The sequence below is a fragment of the Syngnathus leptorhynchus genome, chromosome 3 (genome assembly GCF_054491065.1).
Source record: "Syngnathus leptorhynchus isolate UIUO chromosome 3, UIUO_Slep, whole genome shotgun sequence".
In the NCBI taxonomy this organism is placed as follows: Eukaryota; Metazoa; Chordata; class Actinopteri; order Syngnathiformes; family Syngnathidae; genus Syngnathus; species Syngnathus leptorhynchus.
Window position 1 is genome coordinate 13,343,608 of NC_141197.1, and position 26,925 is coordinate 13,370,532.

The following is a 26,925-nucleotide window of genomic DNA, read 5'->3' on the forward strand; positions in this document are numbered from 1 at the left end:
ACCACCGAACCCACTCTTCTACCTTCCTTCAAGATTAAAACAAATGTCAGTGCGACACTTCCAATGTGAATAACAAACCGGTCTTGATGTGAGGCGCAACCAAACGCAGCACACAATGAAGAAAAGGTCAAGACGATTCGCCGTCTGGCAGAGTACCACAACTCTGTGCATGGAACAATGACGACAGGAAAGAGGAAGGGGAGGTGAAATAAAGCGGTCGGTGTATTTTGCTTCACTTGACGTGTCTGCATTTGGCAAATGAGATCATGTAGAAAAAAACGGGAGGCCCAGGACAGACAGAGTAACGTTAGTGCTTCTTATTCACTTGTTGCCAGCGATGTTGAAAGTAATGGCAGAGTCCAAGAACAGCCAGATTGTTGGTCAAGAGACCAAATAACGTATTAATTCATTTCTTTTCTATCCAACGTTAATGAATTAAATATTTGACTAAATGATCTGCTGTTATCCACTGCTTCCTGCTTTTGATACAAGTGCTACGAAAACCTTATGACTTTTGCTGCCTCTCGATAGTCAAGATTGATCGTCTTCTTGGCGTGCTCACCCAATTTTGATTTCCTTTGACCCAGCAAATTGAAACAGGTTAGTGAAAGAAGTCAACCAGCATAACATGTACCTGATGTTGGCTTTTATTGTCAATAAACACACAGAACAAAATTATGAAATGAAGTGAAACGTGTCCATATGAATGGAGGTAATTATGGCGTCGTTGGCTGGCACTGGGGACAACTGGCAGATCCCAAACAGCTTGGCAGCAGACGTCCGGCGCGGCATGGCAGAACGTGGGTGGGAGAACAACCTGGACACCACCGCATTGCAGGTGTTGCTTGCCAAGTAGTCACCAGGATTATAATAGTTTTGGAATTCAGATTTTAGTTTGTTTAGATTTCATTTTGAGTTTATTTTGTAAATTTTTTGTTCTTGTTATAAAAAGCAATTTCATTGATTATTTTGTTTCATCAAATTTTTTTCAGTTTTAGTTATTTTGTTCGTGTTCGTAAACTAACCTTGGTAGCCACTCCAGCTCTAGAAATCCAGGTGCTTGTTGGCAGAGCCACAGGCAGAACCCCCCGCGGCTGCTCCTGCCAGTTCCCCCCTGCTCACACGACTCACTGACTCAGACAAGTCGGGAGGCAAATGTAGTCGCTACACAAATGAGATTTGGAAGGGGGAGGTAAGAGGAAGGGGTGGGGAAGATCATTAGATCGGATGGCAAAAAAAGTGGATCAACATACACTAGATCTACCCGTTTGACGTTTGTTCACAGAGAGCCGTGTTGCGTTTAAATGACATTAGATGCTTCAGCACTCTGCACAGAGCAGTCAGCGTGGAGTAAACCTGCTAGCGTGTTGCTAAATGCTTCGCAGAGCTTTAGGTCTGTTACGGCTCAGGGAATCCGTGTGTGTGTTTGTGTGTGTGTGAGTAAGAGAAAGAGAGCGAGAAGCTACATTGTGTGGCCTGTACCAGGCATTTTCAGACTCTGGGTCCGAGGACATGGGGTGACATTTTTCCATGGACCACTTCGTTATTCTAACGATGATCAAACAACTACAATGTGTGCATGTGAATGCTATAGGATTTTTTTTTTTTTAAGGGGGGCCAGTTGCTTCAATCTTAATATTGATGAGTTGTTTGACAGAAAGAAATTTGCGAGCCCATTTTATACAGTTTTTAAAGGAAAATACAAGCTTGTTCCACAATGGAAGTTGAACATGCAAACATTTGAAAACAATCATAAAGTAGAGATGAAAAATGTCACTGAACATTCATAAGACAGTGTTGTGTTGTTGAGGAGAAATTCTGCTTGAGTGAAGATATATCGTAGCTATATAAAAACATAGTAAATAGATGTAAATAATTGATTAATCCCAAAGGTCTGCATATATGTAGCTCAACTAAGTTGACATGCTCTTTCTTTAGACAGCAAAATAGATGGAACCTATGTCAAGGTGAATGGAACGTTCCGCTAAAGTATACGTTTTCACTGTGTAAACATACCCCGAGAGAACAGCTGAAATGTACATGAGAAGTACATGTGAGCTGATTGGGTCTGTAACACAAATGAGTGCCCGAGTCTTTTAACTGAGTTACTCGTTTCACAGAAAAGCTTATCTGGAGAGCAGCCCTGTGCCAACTCAAAGCACAAAGACGTTAAGAGGTTAATGAGGGCCACTCGTGCAAAGCTCCCTAAGACCAACACGCTAACTGCTATAAAGCTTAAGCGTGGCTACGCTATGCTGCTTCAGGGTCCGCCAGAAAAGCCGCCTATGGCTCTCCAATGAACAAAGTCTTGAAGAGGCTCTGAGAGAGGGAGAGGAAGCTGAGGTGAAGTGCCTTCAGAGTCGAGTGTGCTCAGGACAATGTCGGGCAGTGTGTTGCTTGAGCACCTCTGAAGGTATCAGAATGAAGGCATTTTGGGTACAAGAGGAGCTAAAGCCTGTAATTTGCCCCTGAAAGAATCTGCCAAGACATTTGAAACCTGGTCAAAGGGTGCACCTCGCCTCCCCCTAGCTCATTCCTGTAAGCCTTCTCTGCCCACTGTATCCTCACCCCCTCCAGACATGCAGCTTTGTTGAGCCTTCCCACTCCCACAGATACTTATCTGTTTCCTAATGAGTAGGTGTTTTGGTACGGGCTTTAACGGCGTCAATACTAAGAGATAATTCGGTACTACGAAACGCTCTTCACCGCTCTAGGGTAGACCGCTTCCATTTTTTACCAAGGTGTTTTTTTTTTGTCAAGTTATCCGGAGATTCTAAATATCAGAACGTTTGCTGATGTTCACATCTGATGTGGTAGGACATTTTCCTCCTGCTACTGTGGCCAACAGATCATTGGGGTGTCAAACCCATAAGATCTCCCGTGAACTCAAGTCCTTTGTGAGATGAAACAAGAGGAGCGGTCTTAATGCTGCATAGCAGATTATCTAAGGCAGGTGAATACTGACCACTGCGAAGGACCTATAATTTTATGTTGGGTGGTTAGGTAAGGTTACATGGGATGGATGGGAGATTCCCTCTGGGTGGATAGATATAAGATACGTTTGCCACGCTAAGGCTTGGAACGATGTGTGCAGAAGAGATGGCGATAGCTGCATTGCTAAATCAATATGCCGGTTGGGTTGTGTTGTTGTGGTGATATTCTACCGGTGGTCCTTAGTTTACAAAGAAGCACGAATCCTTCGGTGGCAACATAAGCCAAATTTGTACGTGGCGTTAACCGCTGCACAAATTAGGTTACTTCGCCTATGTAATCTTAAAATGTATTTGCTGATACATCATAGGAGGTTCGTGTTGGTGTGTCCACTTTAGCGCACCCTCTTGTTGTTGTGTGGAAGATTTATACAGTTGACTATTTTTCTTAAAATGAAGACGTTTATTTTCACTTTTTACACAGGGATTTTAAAGTGGCTACCCAAAAAATATTTTCAGCATTGAAAAGCTTGCTGAGAATAGCAAGATGACGAAGGGGTCAAAGCGGTCAACTCACACTGAGATATGTTCTTTCTGCGCACACAGACACCTGTGCAAACTCACATATCGGACTTGAGGGGGCTTCCAGACGTTCCGCCTCCACCCCTGCCAAACTTCACCTGCGTAACCTTTCGTGTCGTTCGTTCAGTCAAGTGTAATTGAAAAAGAAAAACAATGCATTGATCAAGCCTGGACTCAGTCCTGCTTAGTGCACTGCAGCGGAAACATACTACTGAGCAGGGGATGGAGGAAAATCAATCACATATACATCATCCTCAGAGGGTAAGTTAAAAAAAAAAGAAGAGGAAGATCACACCGTTGTCTGGCTGTCACGCATCCAGAGCCTTGGCTTGGCTGTGTCTGTTTGGCTCAGGGCTGTGTGGGCACACTGAGCATGTGCGGAGCGAAGGTCAAAGCAATCCAGAAGTTCAGCTCAGCTCCTCTAACCTCCGAGTTCAGGGACACATGAGAACAATCAATGGTAATGCCAAAGTTGGAGGGAGGAGCAGACAAAACCAATCGATTGGCTCCAAACATTCGTCGGAAAGCTTGTTTGTAGGCTAGTGGTTCTCCATCAATCATGGAACAAGGAGAATGCATACAGGCTAATACAGAAAGTATGTACCTCACTAATAGTTAGGTTTCAATGAATTGAGTTCTGCAAATGTGATGGATTAAGTCTGGTCGTCCGCATTGACACCAAATTATTGGAGACTAGTGGAAAACTTAGAACACAAAGTCTGCTTCCCAATGACCTGCACACACTATGGTGTAAACAAGGACATCCGGAAAACCCTCACAGGCATCGTGGGGTGTATGTGTGAGAGAGGTCTTTCCCTGGCTGCCTGGCAACCTTCACGAGGTTGTAGAAAGAGGGAAAGAAGCAGCAGCAAGTGGGAAAGGGGGGGTGGTGTCGCTGGATAAGAGAGGATGGCGGGAAATTAGACCATTGGCTGTGGTGCAGAAGGGGGGGGGGGTCGATATGAACGTGAGCCACCATTATAGTGCGACTACATGTGTGACAGAGCATCCTCCCTGGTGGCGAGCACTATAAAGGTTCGCGGCTCAGCTTCGTTCCGCGGCCAGAGGGGCTGGGAGTTTGCGCTGGCGACAGGCGGAGAGGTGACAAAGCTCCAAACGAGCGTTAAGCACTTGAAATGAGCCCTCGGGGCCAGCCCACAGACTGGCTTTGGCTAAGAGGGTTACTAATATCACCCCACAATAGGCAATTCCATTCGGCTTACCTATCACCCCAAAGACCCTCTTCTCAAAAGAATATGACATTACATGCTGCTTGTTATTCCTCACTTCCATATATCGAGGGTGGATGTTTATTGGGATTAAGTTGTTGTTCAATGCTTTGGAGAAGATATAAAATCACAATGTTTTTCCTTGCTTATATCATAATCATAGTTTTACGATGTAAGTGTGCATACATCATGTTCCGAGGCTTAAGACTTTTTGTTTTTTTTTGCAGGATCTTAACAATGGACCAGCTACACAAAACAGTGCCTTCAAAGGCATTCCACTAGTGGTAAAAGCTTACTAATGATCCGAGTATTAAGTGCTAATTTTTAACGAGTCATTTATTCCATAGTGTTTTAGCTAGACTTTCAAATGGCCCATGTCACTGTACAGATTAAAACTATGGGAAACCCAACACCTCGCAGGGAACACATGACGACCGGTCTGGCCGCTGAAATCAGATTACCCGGGGCTGGATCATGCTCATGCAAGTGACACGATATTTAACATTACTTAGGGCAACCATCTATCATTGAATAATGGAAAGTCAGTAAAAAGACAAAAATTCAACAATGTATCTTGAATATGGATTAGAAAAAATAAAAGCCCAAAACAACTGAGCAAACACGCTGACCACCACACTATTTATAAAACAGAGTGCCCATAAGTCGAAAATAGAGGTAGAACATTTCACAGTCAACATTGGGGAAACATTCCCAGAGTTGCTGTTCCATCTGCTGACTAAATCACCTCCAAGTGCCATAATCCCCCACAGCGATAAAATTACACCCTATTGTGTGGGAAAATCATTTGCTGGATCTATAGGAACAAGTGTTAACTTTAACCCAGGAAAACCCTACATAATGAGGTGATGTGATCTTTTCAATTTGACAAGCACAGCATCATCCTATTTACGCCGGCCGTTCCACACAAGACTTCCGCTCCCTTGGCAGGAAAAAAATGCAGCAAGAGCCCCAGTATAAATCCTGTCACTTGGGTAATTCTAGCCCACCTGCAGCAAACAAAAGCTGGCGAGCTGCTTGACCTTCCTCTTCTTTTGCTCTAACAATGACTGCAACATGATCTCTGGCCTCGCATAAGGAATAACCTGTTGATCCAGTCTGTTCGTAGTTTCTGATTGCTCAATCGACTTATGTCATTCTCACACTTATTAATGTGCAACTTACTGCCTAATACCTTCCTTGATACTCTTCTGATTCTTCACCTCGAATGCTGATGATTTTCAATCAGTTCGTGCAAACCGTCTTAAGGTGTCAGGAATGAATTAGGCAATCAATGCTTTCTTGCTTAATGGAGACCTGCCCGTCTTATCACCTTGTGCCTGATCCAGGATCATCCAAGAGACATTCATAAAAACAGTCAAGATTGACGCCACACGGGCAAAACATCTTCTGCTTCGTGGCTAATCTCTCTGACAGAAGGATGAGTAAGCATTCTGAGAGTAATTATATTCCCAAACACCGAAAGAATGTGAAGCGACTAATACCGTGAGTGATTTTCATTTTAAGCGAGCATGTCCAAACAGGAAATTGAGTGGCTGCCGATATTTCATGTTTATTTTATTTTTCCTAATGGAATGTTTATTCCTGCTCTTTGGGGTAGGTAGCTGGCCCACCATTTACCCTTCACGCTTCACAGACAGCATTTGATAGCATGTGCCATGTTAGTAAACATGACATGCATGGTAATCAGTTAGCTCTGCAGTGCTTCTGAATAAGCAAACGGACAAACAAGGGGCCAAAGTGTAAGTGCGCTGTAACACAACAACTTGACTTGTTATCTCCGTCGTCATCATCTTCAACTGAGGTCCTCTAGGGGCCTCTCCTTGGGCCTGTCAAGGCCTTTGACAAGAAGGCACTGCGTGGGGCCATTTGGTCTCTTTTCAGATCTGTTTTGTTTCTCTTTGCGGGCCTGTGTCGGTATGGACTGTGGGCGTTGTAAGGTTGACAGCGGCGGGGGGGCGAGGGCACATTGACCCGAGCGGTGATGGGTTGCAAGAGGGGGGTTTAGATGGTGTTATGGACTTGGGCACAGCCAGGGAGTGCTGGTCCACCCCTGGGGTGACATGGAGCCGAGGGAGAAAGGGAGCGGGATAGAGGGCGAAGAGTACAAACATGTCTAAGTGCTGCCTTCACTACACATAGGCCCATAGCAAAGAGAGCGGCTGCATGGATTATGACAGCAATATCTGGGGGACCTCTTGCGCCCTCCAACACACATTTTACCCCGCAAACTATGAACGTCCTCAGGTTAAAGCATCGCTGACACGTGGTAGGAGCAGGTTTTCCAGTGCCATACAGAGGTCTCGCGATAATAACCACGCTCCGCCAAATAGCTCGCATACTTAATATTGCTTCGTCATTGTTGAGACTGCATTTTGTCAACAAAGCTTCAAGTAGGATTTGGACTACAGAAGTAATCAAGTAATAAGTCTTTTACTACTTTCATAAAGTCTAATTTGATCATACAGTAAATTTAGAAAAAAATTTTTTGTTTGAAAATGTGTTCCTGACTATGTGGAAGCATTAATAGGTGATGAAGGATTATAGAAAAACTGTCTTGAGATTTCTTTCCATTAGTCCCCGAAAAATAAAAGCCAGAGCATTACCAAGGAGCTCTAGTCATGTAATATTGATGCTTATTTCTGGGTTGCTGTGAGTAAAGAACAACACAAACTGATTGTACAAAACACACACCCACACACATGCAGATACACACGCCTCTCTCCAGTGCAAATGTCAGAAACGTGTCCAATACCGGAAAACACCGCCTAGTTTTAATTAACGGTCTTATGGAAACAAAACTTCACAATTTAGTAGATAGGGGTAACATTTGATGAATCTTAAGGTCATCTAGAGGTTACTGTGTCAGTCTGAAGAAGTGACTGACCCACTGGGAAGTGTGGAGGTAATCACTCCTGCAGAAGAGTTGTGCCAGCAAAAAAATCAGCACCAAGCAGGTTTGAGGCATCTTAAAGACTGCACCATGCGGCTCACCATTTTAAATATTTCTGATGTCAGTCGTGATAAAAATCACAGATTAAATGCAGTGTAAGGACAAAAGGGAATAGAGAAAAAATGTAAGTTGGTTCTTTTGTTGCTGAAGCCTCAGAATGCGGCAGAGGACGTCTGGTGGTTTACAGCAGCTGTATTGTATCGGAAATGATTTTGTATTTTTTGTCACACCTAATAAGATTTCATGCATGACAGAAATGTCACTTTCACCCAAGTTGTGCAGCAGTTTAATCTCTCCTCGACACAATTGTTTAAGATAATGTGTCGGTGTCCTTCAATGTAATACCTTTTGGTGTCTTTATGCTAGCTTGCAAGCGCGAGTGTGTGTATGTTTGCGAGCATCCATGTCTGTTAAGTCTGTCCCAACGAATAAAGAGGGCTGGGTATAATCCATCACCAGTTGATAGTGCTCACAAAAAAGGAGCCCTTTTTGCTGAGAGGACAGCCCTTGTGCGGACAAAGACCACCATACTGGGGACTTCATAGGACCCTGCTGAAAAGGTGTTGCCCAGAGTAACCCCATTCACATTAACAGGCATGCTGGCCAAAGCCAGTCATTACTGCTGACTTGGACCAGCCGGGCCACACATAGACCAGCCTAGAGCCTCGAACGCCATTCAGAGCACATCAGTCGACAGGCGAACAGCCTGAACTCTGCTACTGGGAAGCAGCTAGAATTGTTACCATTCTACTGCAGCAGCCGTCTTGAGGTTTCTTCTCAAAGGATAGAAAAAAACTTTGCAAGGCTAGATGAGGATATTCATAGATGTTCTGGCAATATAAAGAACCAGAGTTAATGGCTCATTGGTGTGCCAAGGTTATACAGTATTATAATGATGCTATTTGAAACGCAATGATCTGCTTATTCATTTATTTGTAGAATTTTGATGGAAGAATGCACTGATCTGTTTATTCATTTATTTCTACAACTTGAATGGAAAAATGTGATTTTTTGCAAACTTCAAGAACCTGTACCTGAATTATCTTTGAATACACTATATATGTTTATAGATAAACACTGAAAACTTGTGCAAAAACTAGTAATTATATAGCACTGAAATGTGGAGAATATGTGTTGTATGATTTGCTGTATTTTACCATTTTAGTTATCCTCAATTTCTGGATGCGGCTAAAACTGCTCCTGGCAAGAGTTCCCCCTCTACCACTACATTAGAACTTGAGTTTGCTCGTATCTGGCACGATTGTGAGTTAGTTATTACTAGGCCCAATGCTACAACACTACAACATGGTAACACTCCTTTGGATGACCGATTTAAGCGATTTGTTGCTCATTTTCTCACTCGCATATGGTCTTTATGTGGTAATGATAAAATAGGCATTCCCATCCAGAAACTGTCCCTTTTTGTGCTCCTCTGAAACAACAGTTCTCAATGTGGATATTTTCTCTGCGAACCTAGACTGGAATCGCCCGGGGCTGCCATGCTTTGTTCCACTAATCCACTGAACTTTTAAAGGACTCTAGAAAACTCAAATTTGACCCAGTAGCTGTCTCTTCTCTGATACAGATTTACATCAACATGACGGAGCGAGTCAAAACACCAAAACCAGGGACAACTGGAAATGCAAGTGCCAAGAAGGTGAAAATGTTTAGTGACTCACACAGTGAGGTGCTAAATAAAGAAAAAATATTTAAAAAGTCACAAAAGAATTCTCGGGGGTGTTACGGGTTGCTCTTTATATTCTAGCAGGAACTTCAACATCATCCTAGGGCTGCCACAGAACTTAAGAGCCATTTTTTCTGAAAAAGCTTGATTGTATTCCAAATTTTCTGCAAGGGATTACTATTTACGACCAACCTAAATTCTCACGGCAATACTCATTGACAAACAGTTCTTCTGCTCTTTGCTCCTCTTTCCTAGCTATCTTCATCACACCACCACCTCTGCTCTCATTTCCAGTACAGTGTCCCTGTGGGCAGGTGGTGGTTGTGTAATTTTAGCCACAACTAGGTGAGGTGCTCCCTGGGTAGACTATTGGCCAAACCACCTTTAGGGTGTTCAAGGGTGTCAGAGGCAATGAGACATCACCTCGGCCGGCCTGTCAAAAAATTCACCACCTTCCATTTTCTCCATCACCCCGAGCTTCTTGATACACCGGGGGTGATGGGGATTTTTGTTTGGTGTTTTTATTATTATTATTCTTATTTAGCCTAAAATGCACCAGCCAGCCGCTAACCCAGAGCACTGAATGAGTGTTAATTGTTACGCATTATTAAATCCATTACAAAGTGAGACAGAGCCTGGGGAGCACACGGGCTGAAGTTAAAAATGGAGGGAGACAGTGCTAAATACCCTCTCTGGAATATGACCCCTATAAGAGGTGACATCTCACCTCAGACATTGTTAGCATTTTAAAAAAACGTACAAAAAATAATGAACACAAAATTAATAACAGAATTTGGATCATGAAAAGCAAAAGCTGTTTACACGGATACATTTTTAGCACAGACCTCTTGCTGCTCATTTTTGGTGGGACAGTACTCTGCATTTCAGTATGAGATTACATTTGTTTTGTCCCATTTTTCATTTGTTTTTTGTACTGCATGTTAAAAACTAACATGATACTGAACAATCAATAGCTTGTCGTCTCTTTCGAAAATGTACTATGCAACAACCGTCGGAATGATTGTGCTCTAAATACTCCAATAGCATTTATTTGGCTCAATATAAAGATGCAAGAGAGTGAGTTTAGTTGGTTGTTTAAAGTTGGTTGTTTAAAGTTGCTTTTTACCACACTTGCTTTTTATCGTGCCGCACTAATATATGGGTTCACAATCCAGTGATAGAACAGATTGAACAGAGGCTAAGAGACTGTAGAGATTGAATAACAACATTGGAAAGAGTTCCAAACGTGGCCATCCGCTTCTTCAGCTAGGCCGAGTCGGGAGTTTTGCTGGGAAATGGGCGGCCTGCCAGATTGGGGCCAAGTCAGAGTGGTCAGGGGATTACAGTTCTGCCGTGCTCACCGCAGGGGGTGCGGAGTGGGCCTCAATTACCCTGGAGCGGCGTGTTTGATTTGGCCCGGCACTTTTGGGGACAGACCAAAAAGCTGAATAATGCACCATTAGCAACTCAAAATCCTGAGCTAAAATGAGTCCACTTATGCGTTGCATACAGTAATTGTGTGTCCATCAAAGACTGGAAGGTCGGCAGCAATTACCCCGATAACAACACATCAACTGATGCGTAACATTAGCTCACAAACACCTTTAAGTCCAAACTTGAATTCAGAGTTTCTTGGAGATGATGCGATGGTGGAGCTGTGCGTATTTACAAATGTAGATGGAGAGAGGGAGCAGAGAGAGGGAGGGAAAGGGGGAGAGCCTGCTTCTCTATTTACAGTTGGTGCTGTGCAATTGAATTTTACAGGATATGAGGCAGCAAATGGCATGTAAAGGCTGAAGCATCAGACGCTTGCAGACACACGGGCCAGACAGATAAGGGAGGTGTAAGTGAAATCATTAGGTAACTCTGCAGGACATCCGGGCCACTTATGGAGGTTGGCAGTGAGCTGGGAAAGCCAAAGGTCCTCTTGAGCTCCACTGAACACACACTCAGCCTCACAGACATTCAATGGTAAAAAACCAAAACACAAGCAAACAACCAACTGTTTGCCCTACTATGGGTGAATACACACGTGCTCACGCACACACATACACACAATCTTGATTGAGGTATACCCCAAGCAATTGTGTTTGTCCACCTGAGTATGAAAAAGCCACTTTGGCTTGTGCGGAGAAGACGGTGCAGTTCAAGCCGGAGCTCAGCTCAGCTAAGGAGGGGGAGCAGCCAAGTGTGGATGCACCTCATTACCTCACTCATCCACACACCAATTACCCCTAAATAAATACACCCAGCCCACAGGCGGCAACAATGACATCCGCCCTGAAAAGGAAGAAAGGAAGCCGTTCAGAAAGCATTTGCACGCACAGAAAAGTGCTGCTGGATAATGATGGACAAAAAAAGTACAGAGAAAAGAGGCAAAAAGAAGAACATGCAGGGGGGCTTCGGAGTTCTTTTGAGAAGCTCAAAGACATGGCGGAGGAAGAGAAAGAAAGCAAAAGGCACAAAGCGAATGCAGTGAAGTGATTCAGAAAATGATCATTTCTTGCTAAATTTCACCCGACACATTCGCAAATGACTGTTGTTGCGAGGGAGGTGACAAAGTTTAATTGTTTTAATGCAAGCAGCCATGAGATGACTGCGGCGCATTTAAAACAAGGATGATGGGCGAACACAGATTAGCAAGAAAAGAAACACTACTTGGCGTAAATGCACTGCAAGTTAATCCAAAAGCCTAAAACCGGAAAATAGAAAACAACAAGCGTGCTGCCCAGACAATTTAAATGTGAACTCCAGCCACTCTGTTGCCAATATATGAAGGTGAGCGAAGGATGCACAAAAGGTGTGTGCGGCGGAGAAAGAAGACAGATGTGTTTTCGGGGGAAGCGGGAAAGCCAAGAGTTTCTTCATCACCCTCCTCTTCCACCTCCCTCCATGTGGGATCCTTCTGCATGGCTGACTCGGTCATACCTGGGGGACAAAATGCTCTCTGTCTTTCATTCTCTGACTGTCTCTCGCTCGCTGCCCCACTTTCCTTCCTGCAATGCATGTTGAGCCTGTGCCACGACCAAAAGAGTCAGGTCTGAGCCAACGGTTTTTAAAGGAGTGGTGATGAGGAATTGAAAATAAGAGCTGGGGGAACTTCCTTAGTCAATCAGTCAGTCAGACTTTAAACTAGATTTTACATGTTGAATTGGAATCTTTCTCAGACTTGGTGGAACCTTGTTAAACACCATATTTAATTCAAACTGAATATGATTTATGTTATTGTTGAATACAGGCATTTTATTTTCATTCAAAAAGTAAATACAGTGCTGCCTTGATTTGATTTATAAGACAACAAAGCGCCATAATAATATCAAAAGTTTGAATGTTGAAACCCTTTGAGCAGACTTTGGTCAGAAATGTCGCAGATTAGTATGTATAAGAACCATTCATATATTTAAAGAAATATTTCTCCTTATAAGGTGTTGCCCGCTCATATATTTTCAAGGAGTCATTTGCATAAAATGACTGATCCAGAGGGTGCGTGAGTAACTTCCTCCTCAGCTACCTGAGCAGTCAGCTAACAGGTGCAGCATCTCGGCACAAGGGAGTGGCTGCATTCCGGATAGGCCGTGACAGCATAACCCACGCGGCCAACGCCGGCTGATTCACCTGATTCCTCACTCTCCAAAACAACGTCTAGGAACGTGCCGGGTTTCCACTTCGTTGGTTCAATCAACAGAAGGTGATAGATGGAAGTGAAAGGTTTATGGGACCTGATACTAATTGAGCGAGGGCATGACAGGCTAATGTGGTGCCACAGGTGGGTGGAGCAGTATTGGCATGCAATGGGAGCATTGATGGAATTCCTGCTGTTAACACTGGAATTTAGGTCTGTGTGGAATGTGAGACTATTTTTTTTTTAATGAATTAGACACGAGGTCACAAAGTGGTCATACAGATGGATTTAAAACAAGAGTGCTCCTTGACACTGCAGGATGCGCCCAGACACAGACACACACACACACACACACACACACACACACACACACACACACACACACACACACACACACACACACACACACACACACACACACACACACACACACACACACACACACACACACACACACACACACACACACCAAAATGACATGTGAATAATTGTGAATGTTCTCAAGAACAGTAAAAAAAACAATTACTAGGTCTTGTTGTGAAAGGCTCGCGTGATCGGAGAGGCGCCATACAGCACCTTTGTGGAATGCACCAAAAAGTATTTACGTGTTGCACACGCACGTGCACACAACACACTCCGTGATCAGGCATTTCCCACAACAATCCACAACAAGACAAATACCTTTGCTGCTTTTGTTTGGAATCATCATGTTCAGTAAGCAAGATGTGACAAGTCAATTAGGTGGTTACATAACAAATGACTTGACTGATTCACAATACAGGTATTTATGCCCATGTGTGCTGCTTAGAAAAATATTAATATGTAGTCAGGAACCACAACGATACTCACAGGCATGTATTCTTCATCTTCATAAAAAAAAAAAAAGAATACTCCTGCAGTTTACCATGTCAGTTGGGACTCTACTTCATTTGCGTCCATGTGATTATTAAACTGACCCCCAGCGGCCAAGTCTAGTAGGAGCCAATGAATTAATCTTCCTGTACATTACTATTGCCTTCACAATCATGCTCTCTTACTATCTTTAATGAACTATGGGGCACTTAAACTGATGTTCGGAGGCCAAAACTAACTCCAAAACATCATATTCGACCACATACAAAGCGCCTACGAATGTGGTAATGACAGAAAAATAAACAAGAAAATAGAAAATGTCCAATCAAACATTATTCAAAATATTCTAATATTTACATGACACGATTCTAACGTTGAATACAATAATAATGATTGAAATGTCTGAAACTAGTATTTCATTAATTTCGACATGTAAAGATGTTAAACAACATAACTTCTAATCAGTGAGTTGCAATAATAATGCTACTATTGGAAAATTAGTCACATGCAACTGTTGGAATTTTCTTTCATCCATCACGGTAATGTTCATATTGTGTCATTATTGTGTCACTCATACCTCAGCATGGTATCAAATTGACAAGATGATGCTGCCTTTGAATGACAAAAAGACACATTGGATTTCTGTGGACACAATACATATTGGCAAACAGACTTATTTCATCTGCCAAATCCCTAAATTAACACCTTTTTGGTGAGAAAGCTCCATTTGGAGCACGTCAAACCAACACCACAGCTGGCATTCAAGGGTAAAATTAATTACTTCAGATACATGTGCTTCCTCTCAAAGTGGACTTATTTGCATTCAGGAACATTCAGCAGAAGTAATCGATGCACACACAAAATACGGCCACCCAATGACCCGGGCCCCCGTCTCAAAGTGCCCCGTCCCTCCCATCCTCGCCCCCTTCCCCAAAAGCCCTGGCTGCTCAGCCATGCATGGGGAAACAAACACAGGTAGCGAGAGCAAATCAGACGGCGACAAAACACAGAAACATGAATGGGGAGAATTACAATGATGTGCCGAGATGAAGGACAATGGGCCTGGCATTAAACAAACGGCAAATCCCAGGATGGGGCTGCCGGGAGTACGATACAGATTACAGGCACCTCGGCCCCTGCCTGGGGACCAGGGGAAAGGCAGAGAAAAGGACACAATATTGCCAACTGACAGCCGACGTCTTCATATAAATGTATGAATTTACATTCCAATTAGAGGAAATTTACATCTTAATCACAGAGAGTAGTGTGTCACTCTCTCGGTTAGTGTGTTGCTACGGTAATGAGGTGGGATGCTGCTGTGCTCCCTCATCCAAACGGTGATCTGTGAGCAGACGACACCTCCCCGTTAGGAGGGAGCTGCGACTGCCTCCGCAATTCAGTAATATTGGTGGAAATCCGTCTCAAATACCAACAAGGCGCGAGCCGGCACCCGAGGATAATGTGCCCAATATGGAGTTTGAAAAACATAAACCCGACCTTAAATACAGTGTGATGAACCCCAATTGTCTCTGGCTGTCACTCAAGTGACAAGCTTTCAGGATTCGGAGGCATCCCAGTGGTAATTTCCATACTAATAATGGGTGTATCATCATTAATGATTTCCACTTTGTTTTATGGAATTTAAAATGAATGGAGAAGCCATCTGTGAAATTAGTCAAACATATCGTGATCGGGTGCCAACAAACGTAAAGTGAGCGGCGACTCTCGATGGACTGTCAATTCATTGTCAACATCCATCTTGTTATCGCTCAATCAGTAACTATCAAAACTTTTGGCAGTGATGCGTCAGTGTTTGAGGTAAAAAGCAGTCAAGAAGGAATGTTTTTTTACAAGTTTGTCAAGTTTACAAGCAAATGAAAATGTTGTGCTTACAAGAATTTCTGGTTTGAGGTTTGGCTGCAAAAGTGGCAAGCCTGAACAAGCGTCCTACATGCTTACAGAAGGAGCATAATACCAACATGCTATTCTTAGTCAAGCCAACTCCAGAGAAGTCAACATTTAATGAAAAGCTCACAAAAACAACACAGAATAAGCTTTTAGTTTAATGTAAAAGGATGCCTTGAGATAAGTTTAACTTGTTCTGTGACTATGATACAATCACATCAGAAATAATCTTTATCCATTGGAAAAATGCCATTCATACTTTCGAGCTGCCCGCAAAAACAACAAGTAAATTTTTTTTTTTTTAGATATATAATTGTAGTGGACAGAAGTAATGAGCAATTCTTTGAAGCTGCTAAAGAATATATGCCCAAGTATTGCTATATTATCTGTGTTGCTCCACCTTTTGTGTTCAAGTGTGTTTGGCAAGCTTCTTCAGTTGTAAGTAGACATTTGGAAGCATTATAATTATGACACGTCAGATTACACCAGGCCATAACATTCTGACATGATGACTACTCGAAAGCCAAAAACTCAAATGCATATTTACAAATTACAGAGAAGCACTGAGAGGACAAGTGTGGTAAAAATGAGTAAAACGTTGCGTGCCCAGGGTAGGCGTAGTATGCGTCCCCAAACAACACAACAATGCGCTGATATGTGGGGTGTGGCTGAGACTCTACTTTAGCCTGCAGGCTGTTCGGAGAGGATGCTAGGATGCTGCACATACCCCCTAAGGCACTTATCGTGCATATTCTAACCTCGCAAATTGATTCCCAGAGTACTGCTGCCAAGTCTGTGTACAACTGTGTGTCTGGCAAACCAAATGTCATCCTCACTTTTTGTGTGTACGTGACAGACAAATGAGGCGCACTAAGTTATTCCACAAAGGTTGAAATAACAGTTAGGGGAGTTGGTTCCAATTTTAGGTACACAATAAAGACAAAACATCACGCGAAAAGTAACTTCTGATAATTAAATTAAAAAAAATGGTCTGAGAATGAACGAGGTTAGTTTGAGAGTAAAGCAGACTGACCTTGGTCATACTCAGCCTACTCCAGTATTCACCATGACACATGCTTTTGTGTTCTAGCCCTCGCCCATCTCCACACGCAACCCTTCCCCCCAATACACACACTTTTCATAATACAATCAGTTATAAATACTCAAAAGATTCACAATGTAAAAAAGGACTTGGGTTTTAATTTAAATTTTTTACATTAGGTCTTCAATCTTGCAAGACTTGAAAGCGTTCAACTGAAGCACAGATAGGCTGCATCTATACGATCCGTCTGAGATCATTCCTCTCTTTGAGAGTAAACAGATTACGTCTGATTAAAATGGTCACTAGGCAAGGCAAAATGTTAAACCTGAAGGTGACGTATAGTTATGATGAAGTTCATCAGATATCGCAAATTGAAGTATTGAGTTGAGTTAAACCTATTCTGTAAAATATATTATGGACAATGCACAATTATAATATTCGCCCAACACCAGACCTAGGATATTTTCACACTACCAATCACAAGTCAGAGAGCGAGAGAAAAAAAAGAGATGGCGTTAAGAGAGCACAAAATAACCTCAACACCCAAATCTGGACTATCACACAAATGAAGAAAAAAAAAAAAAAGACGAAGACATACAAAATGTTCTAGACTTGACAGCCATAACACAGCAAAGGGCGTCGATGGGCGTGGGGTGGGGATTCATAAGAATTCGCAGACTAACATATGGAGTAACCTTTGTGGCCTTCCGGGACTTGGGGGCGTGGTGGTGAGGATACATTGGGGGGGTCTAACGCTCCGAGGACCGTAGGCACGCTAGGGAGAGGTGAGCTGTCACCCCCTATTACGATCACTGCCTGTGCTCTGTAAAGGGGGAAGGGAAGGAGGAGAGCAGCCCAAAAAAAAAAAAGAAATACAGGTTCCTTGCTAACCGCCATCTAGAGTCATCCACGGGCCTTCAGAAACCTCGGTCTACAGTGCCTCTTGGGAAACACTTGCACGCTAGTCCTCCTCAACCTGAGATAGCAGACAGGCTAGATTGTGTCTGTGAGTGTCTGTGTATTAAGGGGGCCGGTGGCTAAGAGGCAGGTTGTGTGTGTAGCTGAGCTGCATTAGTAAAATGTAAAGCAAGGCTTGGAATAAGCGGTTTTGCATCACAGTTTGCGAACCAATATTTGGATTTTGCACCTCATTAGAACACATTGAATAGCAAAACCGCCGAAACGGTCCCAAAGAGCTACGTTCGGTCGGACCTCATCGACTGAGGGTCTTTTGGTTAATATTTTGGTTGCATTTCTAACATGTATAAATATACTTTTTACAGGTAGAGCTTTTTGGTTTTCATTTTGGTTGGACTTTTTACTCGTCTTCTTACAGATAAAACCCAAATCAGATGACAGTGACGTGACGGGAACATCCTCAGCCTGCGTCCCAGAACTAAGTTGGAAGAGGTTCTGAAGGACGGTATCCTGGAAAAGCGACCACACAGCAGATGCAAGGTGTTATGGTTTAGAAGCGGTAAATTGGAAAAGGGCTAAAGATGGTCCAAAGCCTGCCTCTGATTTGACCTTTAGTGTGAGTTCTGGTGAGCACTGCTTAGGCACATTCTGCTTCCCGGATCCCACTCCTAACACCCCTGTCACTCATCATCACTCATCATTGTTAGAGACAAAAGAGGAGTTTGGTTAAGCCACACACTGGAGTACTATCCCACATGGAGACTCCCCCACCTTCACACGTAGGTAGAAAAGGTTTGCCACATAGCGCGCGCATAAAGAAAAAACAAGTTCATATTTTTTGCTGGCTAAACACAAAGATCTATGTCACACACTTGGGTCACAGCCATCATCTTGTCTTCTAACTTGCCCTTTGAAGTGCAGACTTGTCTTTCGCGTGGCCCACTGACTTCTCGACGGAGTGTAATTAAAGTCTATTCAGACTTCTATACATGCCCTAACTATCCTCCATCCCCTGGCCTGGCCTTTCACTCGCCACCTGTGAACTCTGAAGGACAGGGCCACTTGCCCTCATAAAATTCATGAGCGCCGCTACATTCATCTGCCAGCCGACATCGCTCAGCGGCTGACACAGATTTAAACAACTCGGTGTTTGACTGTTGTGTGAGTCCTTTTGGAATGGAACCATATTCACAGCGGCAGGGGTTAAGTAGGTCCCGTGATTAGCTGAAACAAATGCCTTTATGGTGTGCTTAGAGATAAAGAGAGAATCAAGGGACCCAATTTGTTTTCATTAAGCGAGGGCTCATTCAGACATTGCTGACAGAGAAGGTAGAAAAGGGCTAAGAGAGCATCACAAAGCAGTTTCTGTGGATTAAGGCGACACACAGTGAAATCTATTTGTCTCAATTTGAGCTTCACATCGAGAGTTATTAAGCTAATCGCCAGGCTTTGTAGCACATGAGAAAGTTGGTTTCTGTCTTTATAAAATCCAACATTTGCCGTGTGAACAAATATTTAAAAGAAGGTAAAAAAGAAGTCTGAGTGGGAACATTTACTTTGATGACACCGCATCAGGCCGTTCCACAAATCGCCTCAAGCATACTGTTTTTATATTTCTTTCTGTGTCAGCTAGAAAGATGGTTTGGCATCATAGAAGTGAGACAGCATGTAAACTGCCAATGCAATCAAATGTATTCCTTAAAAGTCATCTTGGTTTTCTTCTTAAAATAATCATAACAAAAAAACATAACAGCGTAATCAAATTCTACAGCGACACAGCAAATACTGCCTCCGCCGCTTGACCCCCTCCCCTTCCAGGACGTTGAGCGTGAGAGTGTGGGAAAGTTATTTTTAGGAGCCAAGCAGAGAGCTTTCCTGAGTTTGATGCTCCTGCTCTGGATCAACATTCCACCTTTGAACCACTCTGACCACAAAACCTTGCGCCCATGATGGCAATTTTCATTTTCTCCGCACGAGTGGGTGTATCATGTTTAATTCACAATAGGGAAACATTTTTGTGTGCGTGTAAAATTAGTGAGTCATTTCACTGCTGAGCAGGCCATCATGATACAAGTAAACTGTAGCATGTTCTAGGGTCGCGACATGGTCAAATATCATGGAACCTTTTTTAAGGTGAAATTACAAAGACAAGTTTTCCGTTTCATAATTTCACTACTAATCAGGCATTGTGATCTTTTAGATACAGATATACAATGGGGGTATACATTAATTCCAGCATACAAACTCCAATACAAACCTATCAGAATTCATTTGTGCATGTTTGGTAGTGGGGAAATCACATACACAAGTCAGAACGGCATTTTAAGACCGAACAAAAAAGGGCAAAGACCTAAGGCAACTTTAGTATTTTGTAAAGGCGGGAAACTAAACAAGATTATTCAGAAGCCAAAAATCTGGCGAGGACCTAGTTTACCACTAGGGGATATGATTCCCCAGTCACTACCATTATGCTAATGGCAAGCCCCCGCTGCACACACTAACACATAGCCTATAGTACTGCAAAACCCCACGGATGCAGGGTGGCGTGCTAGTTACAGTCTTGCCTCGCCTCCAACTCTCTTTAATGGAAGCTGAAGACAAGTGGGGCTACTTTAATCAGGACTGAGCCCAGTGTGGCCAGTCTGGTCTGATGGGGGCTGAGTGGTGCATGGACCACGTTAAGGGTTCACTGGTCACCGATGAAACAGCTTCACTTCCAGGGCGAGTTGAGGCAGACTATATTCTTACACAGTCTGGCAGGAGGAACAAATATGCCCGCTTTTGTTTTGCTTTAACGCTGTCCCTTTGTGAGACACAATCTTTTGCCTTTGCGTTGATTTATTGCAGAAGGCAGCGGATTTGGCAAAGAACCAGATATGTTCCTACTTAGTGTAGACGACGCTACTGCAAACGCAACTGCAAAACATTGACCAGCCTCTCTGGATGTTTTGAAAGTAAAATAACTCACTTTAGATTCTCTCTTTTTTTTTTTTTTTTTTTTTTTTAAACCCAGTGATCACTAAACTTTAACACTTTAAATGCATGTTACTATTCTGATTGCTGACTTATATCGGAACAAACTGAACTGCAGCTATAAAAAGTTGGATGTATAAGATGATTTAAGCAGCAGAAGAAAATGCAAATCAATTAACAAATCATAATGGTAGTATTGCAATAAACACATTGTCTTTTGGACCCATCATACAACCGATTCATCAGAGTCCTACCAAGCTAGGCCTTTTCAAACACGTGTGCACATTTGCAGAATAGATAAAAATCCTCTCTTCAATAATAAATGCACATCGGATGTATGTTGTGAATATTTTTCGGGCGAGGCGTCCGATCGCGTGCTGCTGGCTGGCCTGCGCAGCGCTCTCTCTCCTTCTCATATATGCACAAACCATAAGCGCACCTCATTCCAAAATGCGGCAGAGGCTGGTGCGCAACCAAGACAGGCGGTATAAATTATTCACAGGGAATATTATTTTAAAGGTCCATTCCCATCTGATTTTGATTCTTGAGGAAAGAAGGTAGGCGGAACACTGACAGAGTCCTGCAAAACCAATTTTGCTTTCTATAAGTAGTTTAATGACATCTCGTAAATCTCAATTTGGTGACCTTACCTCAAACATTATAACAATAATAATAAATGCCTTTTTAGTAATATGTGGCATGCAGATATGAACATGGAATACAAATACACACAAATGAAAAAAAAAAGCCTGGAGGAGTGAGTTTCTGTCAAACTTTTTTTTGTATTCCATAATTCCTTGTTTTTATTTCTCTCTTAATAAAACGGCTTGGTGCCTCTAAGGAACAGCCCTCATGTTAATTAGACCTGACCTGAGAATCACTTAACTGCTCCTCAATGCTTATGCCTCCACCCTCCCTCCTTCACTCCCCTCCCCTCTTCTCCAAGCCTTTGCTCTGTTTGCGCTCACATAGGTCCATTAACACCCTTCCCTCGGCACACACTGGCTGCGACGGGGAAGGGACACACACAGTCATCGTCTTAAAGACATTTTGAGGACATGCCAAGAAACATTAACCTACTCTATACGTTTCCACTCGAGAACCTGTTTTGTACTCCTCCGGAACAATATTATCATTTCTGTCTCCACCCATCTTAATCAGAATTGTCAGTCTTGTCCAGTAAAAACTGTCCCTGTCACATTTCTGTTCTTTTCAAAGCAATTTATTAATAATAATTTAAAAAAAGAAAACATCACAAACCCCCAGTATCTCTGTGCTTATGTTCCTTTCAGCCAATAACAATGTGTAACAAGTGAAAACAAATTTGTATTGATATTTTACATTTACATATGAAATCAACTTAATTCATAGTTTACTGGAGTGATATTGTGACATGGGAGAGTATCAGGGGTGCTGCAGGAAATTATTGAATTTAATGTGTCCAGAAATTCTTCTCTATTAATGACAAACGTCTTCATTCACGCTTCTATGCCAGTGAAATAATCTTTAGTTTGATGGAAGTAGAAACAATAAACCCAAGAAATGAATGTGTTGTGGCCTCCTGTGAGTAAATCGGCTTTGTGTTCAATTAAACAGGCCTTGATTTACTAAAGCAAGAAGACACCGATCAGGTCTTACGTTGGGTGAGCTAAGAACCTTCGATTGTCTTTAAAAGAAAGTGAATGGCGATAAGGTCTGTATGTATCGATGTGTTTTGCCGGAGAGGTATGCAGACTCAAAAACATGTTTAACATTACATGTTATTATTCTGAATACAGACTAGTAATATGTTGAACAGGGATTCCAACGAATTTCAACAGAAGTTAAAAAACACATACACGGAATCATATGCTTTGTTTTTTTTTTTTCCAAAGTGAGAGTTTATGAACGCTACACTTGCTCCGGATTCAGTTCCCATGTATCCATTTTCCATTGTGCAAGTTGTAAATATTTAGTTGTAGTACATTAATATGACATTCCATGATGGTGTCCTTCTATTATTTATGGTTGTGTGTTGTGTTGTCTGTGGTCACCCGGTTGTCCCCAAACAGTGACGATTCACTTATATTTTACTTGGTCATGTGACTGTAAGACAACTTGTACACCAATGTCAGTCAGGTAAAAAAAACATGACAAAAAAACAACATTCAGCTTAAATATTTGTCTTGAACTGCAGATAAAATATAACATTTCTTTTCTCAATTTCCCCTTTGCCATGCATGTTGACATCATTTACATGTCAAAAATGATGCAATTAGCATCATACGCAAGAAAGAAATCCAGCACCTGAACTTTACCAAGACAACACATGCAAAACCCCATCAATGAAAACCTCAAAAAACATGTTCACAGCACAAGTGCTGACGCTTGTCAGTAAAAGAGACACCTCATACATAGCCTCAAACAGAAGACTAATTTGACACAAATCCCCATCTTACACTGTATTTGACCCCACGACCTGCCTCTGGCACCCCAGTACCCAACAGGCAACTTGCCTGTCAGTTTAAAGGGTCAAACAAAGGTAAGAGCAAATGTAGCCGCATACCACATCCGAGCTTCATCCTTAAAGCATCTTGTGTTGTGAAACCAGTGGCGGAAAGTTCCCATACAAACAGTATGCGCGTTCAAGAAAGTGTCAGTCACATTCGCTTTCCCCGCTGGTTTCTCAATCAGTGGTTGGCGGAGACCACCGTATGAATGACAAAATCTATGAGGGCAGGGGGTGAAGAAGCGTCTGCGTATGCGTGTATGAGAATGTGTTAATCTTGTTTAAACACCTAGCACTCCTCTACCTGCTCAGACAGGGCCACGGGTTAATTCTGTCTTCAGGCATCATGGCTAATAATTGCACATCAACCGGAGTTTGAACTCTCTGACACATCAGTCGCTACCATGGTAACCTTATCACACAAGCAACAGAACCTTGCGAGCTTGCGTTTGTCACAGGAAGCACTAAAACACGTTCAATTGACAAATAGTCAATTAATTCTACTCATTTACTGCCAGCCGGCGACATGTTTGGTAAAACTGCACTGTCAAAGCGATTCTTTTCCGCGTTCTTAAGGTGCTACGTGATGGACGTGTGAGTCGAAAAGCATTTAGGAAATTACCCTGATTATGAGCAGCCAGGGTGACGGGTATCTGTCTCACCAAATTGGTGAGGAGATAATGTCAATTGGTGTCAGTCATTTTTAAAAATTCTATCACCAATATGTCTATGATGGCTATCCAAACAGGAAGTGAATTAAAAACCGTAAACGCTTGAACAGGAGAAGTTTCTGAGGACTATGGTGAAACATAAAAATGTTGCCGCAATGCTGCATTATATGGCCCAGGGCGCAGAAGTCTTGCAGCTTGAGTAAATGAGGTGATTAGCAGGGATGGTGTGGGCTGTCACACGTCAGACACTGGGCTTAGAATCCAATTTCAATCCGTGTGTCAATCAGCAGCCCACTGAGGCAGTAGACCAACAGGTCAAACATATTATGAAAGCTAACACATAAGCACAGCATACAACCCCAAAAATATATACATTAATAGTGAAAAACTGACTATGTTAGTCCACACTCAACCAAAATTTCAACTACCTGTATTCAGTCAAGAGGAGGCTGACGACATTTGGCACTAAAAGATTAACGCACTTTGCATTCTGCATTCAACTTATTGTTTTAAATTTGCCCCAAAACAATTAGGAGCTAACACGCATTTTAACATTTAACATCACTATCTGGCTCAAGGATACTCTGACATGGTCACAATCGCCGGGGATCAAACCCTGAATCTCTGTCTTATATGACCAGTAACCCCCCAGATTTCCTCACACGTGCATATGTGTGGACAATGCAAATTTCATAACTTTTCCAAACCCTCAAAGAACTCTTTTTAAAAATCGACAACAACAGTGGTTCATATGTTGGCAACAGGTTTAAGGTAAGACGGTGTCTTGAATCAGCACAGTTTAAGTACATACGGGGGAAAAAAACATATATGGTTGTACTAAGTTCATTTTGTTTTCACTTGTCAATCACTTCACTGGTTCTTTTATCACAAACAAGATATTTTAGGTTGCATTACCTGACATGTTTTGGCTTGTACTTCCGCCTTCATCAGAGTGGTATACTTCAAACATGCTTTTGTGAATGTTTAATAATAGTGATACTGTATAGTAATAATGCGATTTTAATGACTGCTCATAAATGTGTTTATACAAGCAGTTTATTGCTTATTAAATTAAGATGGAACACAACTGAGGTTAGCATGTTGCCGTGGCCCTTGACATCCATTCAGGTTTTTTGTGTGACTCCTAAAAATTGTAATTGCACAACCATGCTCTCGGCCTTGCCCCTCTTAGGTATGAGAGGCCTAATTTAAAAACGACTGAGGATAACCACCTTGACCTTTGCAGAATTTATAAATCTAAACTGGAGAGGACTATTCATGCAGTCAGGAGGGGGTGGATCAATACAGATTGGCGATAGATGATGCATATTAAATGCAGTCAGAAAATGGGAAAGGATTTACTGTAAGGATGTGGGGAATGTCCTCCCCCTCCCTCACCTCCATCTTAAAACAAAAGGGCTCAATATGAGCCTGGGACCAGAGGGTGTGATAAGGTAATGATAATGTAATGAGGACCAATCATGGGCCTGAGCTAAGAGGAGGGCCCCTTAATTTGCCTCCAAAGTAGTAGTGACAGATTACGCTCATTGCAGTGATGTGACAGTAGAACAATTTTTGAATCCCTGACAAGAAGAGAAAGACTCAAAGAGAATGAGAAACCATAAATCAAAAGAAACCATGCAACGGAAGGACATAAAATCATCTGTTATCTCCTGTACTTTTGTGTCTCAGAATGACCACACCAACAAATAGATTTAATATATGAAACATATTTAAATATTTTAACACATTTAATGTGATTAGATCACCCCTAATTGTATATAAAAAGTAAACAGGTATATTTATAAAAATAATTGTCAGTAGGATATAGCAGCACACAGTGGCCTTGACACATACCTCGATGCTGAATTGTTTCCTCTTGAGTTTAAAGGCCAAGTCCTTGTGGTCAGGCAGTTGACTTGTAAGACAGTTGAGCTGAGGCACTTGGCGTACGTGTAGCAGGCCTGTGAACGATTGAACGATTGATTGATGACATTTGCGTTGACTGCACAAACAATGATTTCAAATAAATTGGAACCTCTAAAGTCAAATGTCACTGAGGGCTAACAATTTGAATTTTCACAGTTTTGAGGGAAAATAGGCCAGTAGAAGTTACTCGAAAAAAAAATTCTTGTTTCTTTTGTGACAAGCAGTATTAAGAGAACAAGGGTTAAAACAATTTAACTACCAGAAAAAAAAATCGTTTGTATTTAACATTCTGTCAATCAAGATGATCCTAATTTTGAGCATCACTCATGTGGAAAAAAGATCACCTAACATCCCAGTGTGAAGTGTGCTCCACCTTACAAGTTCCACTGTACCTCCAGACTTTCATGAGTACTTGAAGGAGCACATCTGATGACAAAATCAGAATCTTTTCTCTGCATTTCATTTTGCAGTCATCACGTAATATGACAAGAGCAGAATTTGTTGATTGGGGAAAAAAATATGCCTTAAGTTCAAAATCAATAACTTTTTCAACTCTGTGCCAACACTTGTAAGCTCTTTTTTTTTTTTCGATTAGTGGAAATCAAGCATGCCATAAAGGGAATTCTACCTGGTGTGAAAAAAAGGTGGATAACGTCCACATGGGGAACGTCAAACTAAAAGGAAGCTGTACTTGTCGTTCTCCCCTACCTTGACCATAAAATTACATTTGGACACAACTGGAAAAGTACTGTACAAGTCGCTTGGTGTAAATGAGCGTGGGAGAGAAGTAGCGGGATCAAGGGAGTAATGGAGAAAGGAACACAAATAGAGAAAGTGGGGGATGGTGAGCTCGGTGCACTTGGGTGAGTTCCCCTTGCCTGATTTGCGGTGACAGGCTTCCCAGCATGCTTTGAGCAGCCCTGAACTGCTGCTGCAAACACGCGCGCATACACGCACGCACGTACACTCGCAGTCATCTCACACTCATACCAGATGAGTCTGCACTCATGAACACACATCAAAACATTCGTACACAATGCATTTTAAAACAATAATAGAATTTATTGGGGGTGATTAATCGGACAATTGACTTTTCTGAAACAGGTGCGTATTCTAATAAAATAAGGAA

At 42.3% G+C, this 26,925-nt stretch overlaps 1 protein-coding gene across 2 annotated transcripts in view; it reads right to left on the reverse strand.

The window, feature by feature from the left end:
- Positions 1 to 615: 615 nt before the first annotated feature.
- The window catches only part of elp4 (elongator acetyltransferase complex subunit 4), a 43,638-nt gene continuing 17,328 nt past the window's right edge, over positions 616 to 26,925 (reverse strand). The window contains exons 9-11 of one of the 2 annotated variants that reach the window (XM_085907431.1): positions 25,725 to 25,831; positions 1,026 to 1,164; positions 616 to 817 (exon numbers count right to left, since the gene is read on the reverse strand). In XM_085907431.1, coding sequence (XP_085763557.1) covers positions 1,045 to 1,164; positions 25,725 to 25,831 — 227 coding nt within the window. In that variant the 3' untranslated portion in view covers positions 616 to 817; positions 1,026 to 1,044. Of the gene's footprint in view, positions 845 to 1,025; positions 1,165 to 25,724; positions 25,832 to 26,925 lie in introns of both variants that reach the window. The other variant, XM_085907432.1, reaches the window with a different exon arrangement.